This window comes from Piliocolobus tephrosceles, chromosome 10, assembly GCF_002776525.5.
Source record: "Piliocolobus tephrosceles isolate RC106 chromosome 10, ASM277652v3, whole genome shotgun sequence".
Classification (NCBI taxonomy): Eukaryota; Metazoa; Chordata; class Mammalia; order Primates; family Cercopithecidae; genus Piliocolobus; species Piliocolobus tephrosceles.
Window position 1 is genome coordinate 79,775,723 of NC_045443.1, and position 12,628 is coordinate 79,788,350.

The 12,628-nt window shown below is 33.4% G+C and overlaps 1 protein-coding gene across 5 annotated transcripts in view; it reads left to right on the plus strand.

Annotated features, from left to right (window-relative positions):
• METTL25 (methyltransferase like 25) overlaps positions 1–12,628 on the plus strand; it is a 121,604-nt gene that overhangs the window by 40,235 nt on the left and 68,741 nt on the right. For all 5 annotated transcript variants that reach the window (XR_002733331.3, XM_023220258.2, XM_023220349.2 and 2 more), the window contains exon 4: positions 9,697–10,296. Coding sequence is in view for 4 of the 5 variants with exons in the window: in XM_023220258.2 (XP_023076026.2) it covers positions 9,697–10,296 (600 nt within the window). In the remaining variant the exon portion in view is untranslated. The remainder of the gene's footprint in view (positions 1–9,696; positions 10,297–12,628) is intronic.

Genomic DNA, 12,628 nt, shown 5'->3' on the forward strand with positions numbered 1-12,628 from the left:
TCTGTGAAGAAAGTCATTGGTAGCTTGATGGGGATGGCATTGAATCTATAATTTACCTTGGGCAGTATGGCTATTTTCACGATATCGATTCTTCCTATTCATGAGCATGGAATGTTCTTCCATTTGTTTGTGTCCTCTTTTTTTTCACTGAACAGTGATTTGTAGTTCTCCTTGAAGAGGTCCTTCACATCCTTTGTAAGTTGGATTCCTAGGTATTTTATTCTCTTTGAAGCAATTGTTAATGGGTGTTCACTCATTATTTGGCCCTGTGTTTGTCTGTTATTGATGTATAGGAATGCTTGTGATTTTTGCACATTAATTTTGTATCCTGAGACTTTGCTGAAGTTGCTTATCAGCTTAAGGAGATTTTGGGCTGAGACGATGGGGCTTTCTAAATATACAATCATGTCATCTGCAAACAGGGGCAATTTGACTTCCTCTTTTCCTAACTGAATATGCTTTATTTCTTTCTCCTGCCTGGTTGCCCTGGCCAGAACTTCCAACACTATGTTGAGTAGGAGTGGTGAGAGAGGGCATCCCTGTCTTGTGCCAGTTTTCAAAGGGAATTTTTCCAGTTTTTGCCCATTCAGTATGATATTGGCTGTGGGTTTGTCATAAATAGCTCTTATTATTTTGAGATATGTCCTATCAATACCTAGTTTATTGAGAGTTTTTAGCATGAAGGGCTATTGAATTTTGTTGAAGGCCTTTTCTGCATCTATTGAGATAATCATGTGGCTTTTGTCTTTGGTTCTGTTTATGTTATGTATTGTGTTTATTGATTTGAGTATGTGGAAGCAGCCTTGCATCCCAGGGATGAAACCAACTTGATCATGGTGGATAAGCTTTTTGATGTGCTGTTGGAATCTGTTTGCCAGTATTTTGTTGAGGATTTTTGCAGAACAGGAAATGTTGCTGCCTGATCCTTCCTCTGGAAGCTTCGTGTCAGAGGGCCACCTGGCTGTATGAGATGTCAATGGGCCCCTACTTGGAAGTGTCTCCCAGTTAGGCTATTCAGGGGTCAGGGACCCACTTGAGGAGGCAGTCTGTCCATTCTCAGATCTCAAACACCATACTGGGAGAACCACTGCTCTCTTCAAAGCTGTCAGACTGGGACGTTTAAGTCTGCAGAAGTTTCTGTTGCCTGTTTTCAGCTATGCCCTGCCCCCAGAGGTAGAGTCTACAGAGGCAGGCAGGCTTCATTGGGCTGTGGAGGGCTCCACCCAGTTGGAGCTTCCCCGCCACTTTGTTTACCTAGTCAAGCCTCAGCAATGGCTAATGCCCCTTTCCCAGCCTCCCTGCTGGCTTGCAGTTGGATCTGGGACTGCTGTGCTAGCAATGAGCAAGGCTCCATGGGCGTGGGACCTGCTGAACCAGGTACAGGATATAATCTTCTGTTGTGCAGTTTGCTAAGATTGTTGGAAAAGCGCAGTATTAGGGTGGGAATGTCCCAGTTTTACAGGTACCTCTGTCATGGCTTCCCTTGGCTAGGAAAGGGAATTCCCCTACACCTTGCACTTCCTGGGTGAGGCGATGCCCCGCCCTGCTTCAGCTCACAGTCTGTGGGCTGCACCCACTGTCCAACCAGTCCCTATGACCTGGTACCTCAGTTGGAAATGCAGAAATCTCCCGTCTTCTGCATCGCTCACGCTGGGAGCTGTATACTGGAGCTGTTCCTATTCAGCCATCTCTGAACCGTCCAACCTCCTAGGGCATTCTTACACACTCTAGGCTAGAGTGTATATTGGCATAACCACTTTCAAAAACAGTTTGACACTATTTTGTAAACTTGAACAATCATATACCCTATGACTCATCAGTTCAACTTTAGGTATATACCTCCACCTAGAAAAACTTTGTACACAAGCATCAGGAGTTATATATCATATAAGAATGTTCCTAAAGGCAGAAAACTAGTAATAAACCAAATGCTTATCCACAGGAGATTGGATAAACTGGTATATTTACATATTGGAACATAATATATCAGTAAAGCTTAAACTACTGCAGTATATGTATGCATAAATATTAGAAACATAAAATCGAATAGGAAAAAGCAAGTTACAGAAGATTACACATTTTATGGTACCATTTTTAAGTAGTTATTAAGTGAAACAATGGTGTATTTAATACAAAAATTATATACAAAAAACTATTAAGAAAATTATAAACAATAATTTAATAATTATTGCCTCTGGTTGGAGAAGCAGGGAGACAGAATATGGAAGGAAAACATAGTTATATGTAGTAGAAATATTAATATTCTAGGTATTAAGATGGATGTTGGGTTTATGGACATAGCAGATGCTGTAGGGTGCCTGATCTAAGTACTTTCAGGCCTTTTGTTTCATGGTATACCAGATTGGTTTCTACCTGGCAGTGTCTGCATTTCTTCCCTGTGTGTTTTCTGTAATTGTGAAGCAAGCACTGCCTGCATACAAGTTCTGGGAATTAATTCCTCCCAGTGAGCAGCTCTGCAGTGGTAATTGATGCAGCATTTCATGTAGGATGATTCTGAGGGATGGTATGTATTCTACACTTCAGTCTCAGAATTTCTGAATAGTATTAAACCCAGGTTGGCTTAATGTGGTGTCTTGCTTAATAGCACATATTTTATTGGGCTGCTTTTGTTTATTCTCTCCTCTCCTTTATTGCCAGTGTTCCTTTAACCTCCCAAATAAAACATATATAACATTTCATCATGCATATATACTACATTTTCTTTATCCATAAATTCATTGATGGGCACTTAGGTTGTTTCCATATTTTGGCCATTATGAATAGGGCTACAGTAAACATGTGCATCTCTTCAATATACTGATTTCCTTTTTTTTTTTTTTTTTGGATATATACCCAGTAATGGAATTGCTAGATCATATGATAGTTCTATTTTTAGTTTTTTGAAGAACCTCTATACTGTTTTCCATAATGACTGTACTAATTTACATTCTCACCAACAATATATGAGTTATTTGTCTACATTCTTGCCAACACCTATCTTAACGCTTTTTGATAATAGCCATTGTAACTGGGATGAGATGATATCTCCTTATAGTTTTTATTTGCATTTCTCTGATGCTTAGTAATGTTGAATATTTTTTTCATATACCTATTGGCCATTAGTATGTCTTCATTTGAAAAATGTCTATTCAGCTCTTTTGGCCATTTTTAAAACAGATTATTTGCTTTTATTCCATTGAGTTGTTTGTGTCCCTTATGTATTCTGGTTTTTGATCCCTTGTCGAGTGGATAGTTTGCACATGTGTTCTCCCAATGTGTGTATATCTCTTCACTCTGATTATTTACTTTGCTCTGCAGAAGGTTCTCAGCTTGATGTGATCCCATTTGTGTCCATTGCCCGTTTTTGCTGTGGTTGCCTGTGCTTTTGAGGTCCTACTCAAGAAATCTTTGCCTAGACCAATGTCCTAAAGTGTTTCTCCAATGTTTTCTTCTAGTAGTTTCATAGATTCAGGTCTTAGATTTAAGTCTTTAATCCATTTTGATTTGATTTTTGTATATGGTGAAAGATAGGGGTCTAGTTTCATTCTTCTGCTTATGGATATCCAGTTTTACCATTTATTAAAGAGACTGTGCTTGCCCTAATGTATCTTCTTAGCACCTTTGTTGAAAATGAGTTGGCTGTAAATGCATGGATTTAATTCTGGGTTCTCTAATCTGTTTTATTGATCTATGTGTGTGTTTTTATGCCAGTGTCATACTGTTTTGGTTAGTATAGCTTTGTAATATAATTGGAAGTTAAGTAGTGTGATGCCTCCAGCTTTGTTCTTTTTGCTCAAGATTGATTTGGCTGTTCTGGGTCTCTTGTGGTTCCACATAAATTTTAGGATTTTTTTTTTCTATTTCTGAGCAGAATGTCATTGATGTTATAATAGGAATTGCATTGAAACTCTAGATTTCTTTGGGTAGTATGCACATTTTAACAATATTGATTCTTCTAATCCATGAATATGAAATATATTTCCATTTTTTTGTGTCCTTATCAATTTATTTCATCAATGTTTTGTAATTTTCACTGTTGAGATCTTTAACTTCTTTGGTGGCATTTATTCCTAGGGATATTATTTTGTAGATATTGTAAATGAGATTACTTTCCTGTTTTCCATCTCAGATTGTTCTCTGTTGTCATATAGAAATGCTACTAGTTTTTGTTATTGATTTTTGTCTCCTGCAACTTTACTGAATTTCTTCATCAGTTCTAATAGTTTTTTGATGGAGTCTTTCAGTTTTTCTAGGTATAAGATAATATCATCTGAAAACAAAGATCATTTGACTTTTTCCTTTCAAATTGGATGCCCTTTATATCTTTCTCTTGCCTAATTGCTCTGGCTAGGACCTCCAATACTATGTTGAATAGAAACGGTGAAAGTGGGCATTCTTGTCCTGTTCCAGATCTTGGTGGAAAGGCTTTCACTTTTTCTCTAATTAGTATGATGCTAGATGTGGATTTCTTTATTTCTTTTCCTCTATTAATTTTAGGTTTAGTTTGCTCTTGCTTTTCAATTTTTTTTTTTTTTAAGATATATTGTTAGGTTGTTTATTTGAACATTTTCTACTTTACATTCATTTAATGCTGTCAACTTCTCTCTTATTAGTACTTTTGCTGTATCCCATGGGTTTTGGTATGTTGTATTTCCCTTTTTATTAGTTTCAATACATTTTGAAATTTTATTGTAATTTCTTCATTGACACATCGGTCATTCAGGGGCATGTTGTTTCATTTCCATGTGTTTTTATACTCTTCAAAGTTTCTGTTGTTATTGATATTTGATATAATTTCAATTTTTGAGACTTATTTTGTGTCCTAACATATGGTCTATCTTTGGGAATGGTCTGTGTGCTGAGAAGAAGACCATGCCGCTGTTGAGTGAAATGTTCTGCAAATGTCTGTTACGTCCATTTGGTCCATAATGCAGATTATGTCTGCTGTTTCTTTGCTGACTTTCTGTCTGGATGATCTGTCCAATACTGAACGGGAGTGTTGAAGTCCCCAACTATTATTATATTTTTAAAATGTAGATTTAGTAAATACAAATATCATGAGATAAGTAGAAACCAAGATTCTGAAATACACAACCTTATTGGTGACCACAGAAAACTAAACAAGAAAAAATATCATTTTTACCTCAACCATATTGCTGTCTACATGCTGAACACCTTTGTCTCTTTCATTCACATTACCAAAGGCTCTTAATTTTTATTTCTAAAACATGTTCTCTCAGTCATACTTGCATGCATTCATTCGTTTAGCAAATATTTCTTAGCTCTTAACCATGTACCAGGCTTTATTTTCTATACTGAGGATGCATCAGTGAACAAAACAAACAAGAAATACTTTTGCCCTGGTGGCATTTATGTTCTAATTAGGAGAGATTGACAATAAAATGGTTATAAGTGTATTTTAATGTGTATGTTGATATATTTTAAAGATGAAAACTTAAAACAAAAGGGAGGAGCTTATCTAGGGGTAAAGTTTTTGATACAGAGGGGAAGGACAAGTAAGACCTTATTGTGATGGTAATAGAGTTAAAATCTTCAGGAGGTAAGCTATCTATTAGATGATCTAGAGGAAAAACTTTTCTTAGAGAGGGAACAACAGGTTCAGTGGCCCTGAACATGCCTACTTTGTTTCTGAAACATCCAGAAAGTCAGATTGAACAAGCAGAAAGTAGTAGGAGCTGAGGTTGTGGTGGAAGAGGACAGGACATTAAGTTGCAGTGTCTTGGAAGTCATTGTGATAATTTGGGTTTTTTATCCTGAATGAGATTGGAAGCCATTGGAGCCACTGAATCATTCTTTCTACTCTATTGAGTTGTATTGTGAAACACATATTTCCACTATATTTGCCTCTTTTCTTTACCAAAGTCTTTGCGGACATTCAAGCTGGTTACTTTGCAAAATTAGCTCCTATCCGAGCAGGAGCTTCCAGAGTTGAAGCAAAAAGACTCAGCAACCATAGGAGTTAAGAGTATGAGATAAAGCCAAAGAGGCAATGAGGGATTTGCTAAGAGTAGTGGTATGATTGGACTTTGTTCTTCTCTTTTGAAAATGCAGTGATAGGGAAAAGGTGAGAGCAGAGAGATCACTGAGAAAGCTATTGCAGTTAATCAGACTCAGAATGGAGTTGGTATGAAGTAACTCTGGTAAGTGATGAGATCATGAATTTGCTCACAGTTCAGATGTAGCTTATGAGAGACAAAAGGAGTCCTGTTCTCTACCTGGAGGTATGTAGATATCATTAACTGTGATGGAGAAAATTTTAGGAGGGGCAGGTTTAAAAAGAATATCAAAAGCTCAGTTTCAAGCATATTAAATTTTAGTTGCTTATTAAGCATCTATTGAAGTGAAAATGTTAGGTTTGCTGTTAGATATATGTGTATCAGTTAATGGAAGAATTCCAAACTAGAGTTACAAATTTGAGAGTCATTAGTTTGGAATGGTAGTTAGATCTCTAGGTCTGTCAGCAAAATGTATCTTTTTTATCTAAAGTATAGTACCATACTTATGTTATTACAAAATTTAACCACTACCTGTAACTATGTTTCTGTGGGAAAGTCTCCTAAACAATGTTGGGAGTTTCAGAAGATCCCTCCCACCAGGTGCTGGAGTAGAGACTACTCTGTCTTCAAACCTATGATGTATGGCATATGATCCAGCAGGGAAGTCTGTTGTGGGGAAGGGGCAGGAGATGAGGATGGTGGGGATTTTCCTATTCTGATCAGACAGTTTGAAGACAAAACTAATTAAATAATAGAGTTTCTACTATATAGCCCTTGCAAGAGTATGATATGGTATCTGCAATTAGACTGTAGTTTCTTGAAGTCAAGAATTTACAGTTGTATGCTGCATAAGGACATTTCAGTCAACAACAGATCACATATAAGATGGTAGTACCATAACATATAATACTGTATTTTTATTGTACCTTTTATGTGCTTAGATACACAAGTACTTATTTTGTTATGTACTCAGTGCAGTAATATGCTGTACAGGTTTTTAGCCTAGTTGTGTAGTAGGCTGTACCATGTAGGTTTGCATAAGTACACTCAAAGATGTTTGTGCAGCAACAGAATTTTTAAATATATTTCTCAGAACATATTCCCATCATTAAGTGATGCATGACTGTATATAATTCTTCTATGTTTCCCTGCAATACCTATCCTAGAATAATAACATAAAATGGAAGTATAGGGAATTATTACTAAGTTTATTTTGTATTTGTGAGACATTATTTACTAGAGTTTTTCCTGTGAACTGGTCTCATTGTAAGACCTTGAAATATTTTGAGGATTTAATTAAGGATATGCATTACTGTAAGTATAGGAATGTTTCCTTAAGTGACTCATACTTATGTCAGGATTTCATTGACTTTAGGAATTAAAGATATGTATAAGAGTAGGTAATTAATGATTTGTTGTGGTAGTATTTCTATAATTCTCCATTTATTTTATGAAATGGCATGACAATAATAATGTTTGTAACTTTTTATTCTTATTTTTGTTTTCTTGAATTTGTAATTTATATATTCACCAACTCTAGCTTTGATAAATTTTGGTAATTGTAACAGTTAATGTAACCACTAGCATAATTAAGAATATTCCTATCCTCCTAAAAACTTTTCTTGTGTGCTTTTGTAGGATATTTTCTCTTTCATTCTCAGAGAATCACTGATCTGCTTTTAATCTTGACTTTTCTAGAACATTGTACAAATGGAATCATATTATGTAGACTTTTCATTTCAGTTCTTCCACTTAGCACATAGCATTTGAGAGCTATTGATATCTTTTTGTGTATTAATGCCTTGTTCCATTTTATTGCTGAGTAGTGTGCTATATACTATAGTCCAGATATGCTATTTGTTTTTTTATTTGCCAGTTGATGGACATTTGAGTTGTTTCTATTTTTTTCCTTCTGTGAGTAAGACTTCTCTGAATATTCACATATAAGCCTTTGTGTGGACATGTTTTCATTTCTCTTGGATAAGTTGGAGTGAGATGGATGGGTCATATGTAAAGTGTATATTTAACTTTATGGTAAACTCAGTATTTTCCAAAGTGGCCATACCATTTTACATCTGCATGTATCTCACTGTGGTGGTTGTTTGTATTTCTCTAGTGATATTAGTCATCTTTTCACATTGGCAATGTGTATATCTTATTTTGTGAAGTGTACGTTTGAATATTTTGCCTGCTTTCTAACTGGGTTACTTGTCTTCTTACTGAGTTGTAAGAGTTCTTTATTCTAGATATAAGTCCTTTCTCAGATGAATGTTTTGCAAGTATTTCTTTTCATTTTTATCTTTTTGAATAGAGGTTTTAATATTAATAAAGTCTATTTTTACAATTCTTTTTGTTATTCCTGATTTTTATGTCCTACATAATAAATGTTTGCCTATCCTAGTGTCACAATTTTTCTCATGCTTTATTCCATAAGATGACATTTTTTTTCTATTATATTTAGATCTGTGATCTACCTTTAATTAGCTTTTGTGTTTGGTTTGTAGCAGGCAAAATTTTTTTTCTTTTTTTATATCAACATCCAATTATACCAGCACCATTTGTTGAAAAACCTATCTTCTTCATTAAATTATCTTGGGTCCTTTATCAAAAATCAGTTGATCATATAAGTGTGGATCTATTTCTATACTGTTTTTTTCTCATTGATTTATATTTCTATTTGTATATCAGCTGTTTCTTTCCATTTTTCCATTGATATGTGTGTCTAATTTTATACCAGCTGTAGCTATACTACACTGATTTAGTTTTATATTTTTGAATTAGTAAAATTCTTCAACTTTATTCTTTTTCAAAATTGTTTTCATTATTCTAGGCATTTTTGCCTTACTTTATAAATTATAGTATCTACTTATCAATTTCTTTGCAAAGCTTAGCTAGGATTTTAATCAGGATTGTGTTGAAATGTGAAGAAAAAATTGCCATCTTAGTACTGAGTCTGCCATTTCATGAACATGGTATATCTCCTTATATCAATTTTTTAGACTTTTATACAATGTTTTATAGTTTTCAGTGTATAGGTTTTTTTGTTAAATTTATTCCTATATTTGTTAAATTTATTCCTATATATTCTATTTTTATACTATTTTAATTGTTTTAAAATTGTACTTCCTAGTTTTTATTATTTTTTTTTATAGAGACAGGATCTTGCTATATTGGCCAGGGCAGTCTCAAATGCTTGATCTCAAGCAGTTCTCCTTCCTCAGCCTCCCTAAGTGCTGGGATTATAGGTTTGAGCCACCAAGCTTGACTCCTAATTGTTTTTTGCTACAATATTATATATATTCTGATGATTCATTGTTAAGTATGTTGACTTGTGCCCTCACACATTGCTCAATTCACTTACTATTTATATTAGCTTTTGTATGTTCTTTAAGATATTCTGCAGACATGATGTCATCTATGTATAAAAAAGACAGTTTTATTTTTTCCCTTACATTATGTATTTCTTTTGCTTCTTTTCCTTGACTTATTATACTAGCTATAACCTCCAGTAAAATGTTGAATAAAAATGATGAGTGGTTGGTTTTTCATAGGAATAAAACAAATAAAATTTAAAGTAGTATTTAAATTACATAACTCATTTGTTTGTTTAAAAAATCTAGAATCCTTTCTATTACCGTTTGCCTAAAATTCTTTAATTTATTTATTTTTCTAACTTTAGGTGATTGACTTGGGTTCCGGTAAAGGCTACCTAAGCTCCTTTTTGTCCTTGAAGTATGGCTTTAAAGTTTATGGAATTGATTCCTCAAATACCAATACTCATGGAGCTGAGGAGAGAAACAGAAAATTGAAGAAACATTGGAAACTCTGTCATGCTCAGTCAAGATTAGATGTCAATGGACTAGCATTAAAAATGGCAAAAGAAAGGAAAGTGCAAAAAGAAGTTAAAAATAAAGCTGATATTGAGGAAGTGTTTAAAAACAGTCTTACAAATCAAGAAAAGATGTCTGCCTCAGATATTTCACCTCATTTTTCTGGCTCTGTAATTTCTAATATCAGAAACCAAATGGAAACCCTTCATTCTCAACCACATCAAGAAGAAAATTTGTGTTTTGAAAATTCTTTTTCTCTTATAAACCTTTTGCCTATTAATGCCATAGAGCCTACTTCTTCACAGCAAATACCCAACAGAGAAACATCTGAAGCCAATAAAGAGAGAAGAAAAATGACATCAAAGTCAAGTGAATCAAATGTATATTCACCTTTAACCTCTTTTATCACTGCTGATTCAGAACTCCATGACATTATTAAAGATTTGGAGGTGACTTTACTTTTGAATTATTTAATTTGATGTACAAAAGCATTGTATTCAACAGTAGCTTACTTAACATACATATCTTACTTGATCACATTAATCTAACAGACCAAGAAAATAAAAGCATAAGTAGGCTTTCGTTATTCCCATACCCATCAAAATCTGCCATGAGCCTATTCAGAATAGAGTATCCTCCACTCATTTCAAACCTCTTAAATCAGGTAGAAGTCCTAGCCCAAAACTAGTAAGTAAACTAAGTTCTCATTCTGCTGTTTAGGAATTGTTAAAATCCTAAACAAGTAATTAAAATTTAACTTAAATTTGAAGTAAAGGGATATCTAGAACAAAGTAATGTTCAATGTTGCACTTGCCAATATGGAATTTCCTCGAGCAACAGTAGCTTCCAAGTGTTCTTCAAAGCTTGAGCTTTTTCTAAATTACAAGTATATCAACTTGTGTAATTGAAAGACAGCAGATCTTAAACAAAGGCAATGTTGCATGTTAAAACAGTATTATAGAGGAGATTCTAGAAATCATTTGACCTAACTCATTGTCTCAAAAAAGAAAAAAAAAAAAAAAAAAAAAGGTAGCTTTTGGAGTTGTATTACCCTTGTAATTTTTTTTTTTTTTAAGAAATTTTTCCCCAAAGAAATGTGTAACTAAAAGATACTAGAGTTCTTTATGAATTTAAATCCTTGTTTGATAGCTGACCATTGCTTTACTGTTTTTTAAATGGGAAATTTTTCTTTTTCCAAGATATTTTTGGATTTAAGGAAATCTAGTGTACCTTCATTAATTCTTTATCTTATACATGAAATTAGTAATTAAGCTATTTTAGGCTTTCTCTTAGGTTTAAACAATCCCAATTACTTTGGTTTAACTTAAAAAATGTAAATTTCTAGTACATTTTGTCACCTTCTAATTTTCTCAAAATCTTTCTGAAAATATATAATCAAAACTGTATACAAACTCTTGTAAGAACCATCTAAAATAAGATATACAGGAAGAATGTTTCTTGGATCCTGTAGCAAATCACAATTTAATAACATAATCAACTATCACCCTCTGTTCCTCTCACCCTCTCACAATACTTAAATATTTTACTGGTAAGATAATACGGTGATTGCATATTTTTGTCTCCTAGCTGCTACTTGATAATATTAACTAATCCTGTATGATAAATACAATAAAGAATGAGGTTAAATGTTCTTGTATTTTCTTTAGTGAGAGCTAAATTAGGCTTAAAGAGAGAAATTTGTAGCTTTGTTACTCTACCCTTAATTAGTGATAAATCTTTCTTGTCTGAATTAATTTTACTGATGACATCATAATCTCTAAATAAAACCTATCTAAACTAATCATCAAGAAAAGCAGAATAGCTGTATAATCTTCTAAAAACTGTGCTTTGAAATGGATATTGCCTGAAGAAACTGAGTGTTCTATCAAGTCAAAACCACTTACAGGCATAATTTTTTTCTTTAGTAAGTTTGATTACAGCTCTCTTCTATGTCTAGGACATAGGTTAAAATAACATTTCAGTAAAATAATTTTTAAAAATTCTAGTGAAACAATTTTATGCTGACGATAGTTATAAAAATGTACTTGAGACACAAGTTAATGCTTATGTTATTTTGAATTTGTAATTTAAAGTAAATTCTAATGATAAAAATGGACAATGTTTTCTGAATTTTACTATATGGTAGTGTACTAAGTCATTTATAGGGATTAGTTTACTTAAGTTTTGAAAGAACCCATTGAGATGAAGGACTGTTATTATCTCCATCTTACAGTTGAAGAAACTGAATGCTTTCCAAATCACACTGTGACAGAACTTAAATTTAAACCGACTGTTTCCCAAGACTGTGTTCTTAATGACTGTACTACAGCTTATGTAATTAGTTCATTAATAACTCTTTCTTTAACATCTCTTAAGTAAATGCATGTATCTTTAATTAATTTACAGCTTTAAAATTAATTTTAGTTGGTAAAGTACCAACTAAAATTAGTTGATGAGTAATAACTTTAGAGAACAATTTGAGAGACATGATGGCTTAACTTTAAAAAACTAGAAATTAATATATCTATATTTACAGATTTACACTAAAACATGACCTTTACGTTATCAGGGTTTAAGAGTGTCATCTGGAAAATTGAGAAGTTAATATTAGAAATGTTTTAGTTCCAAATGGTATAAGTATGTGATTCTAATAGGGTGCAGGTTTTCTGTATAAAATTTTTTTTCTGTACAAGTTTCTTTTTAGTCACTACTTTAACTAAATTTTTATGAGTCGTGTCAAAGACAGAAAGGTATTATTAGTAAATTCAACCTCAATATGAT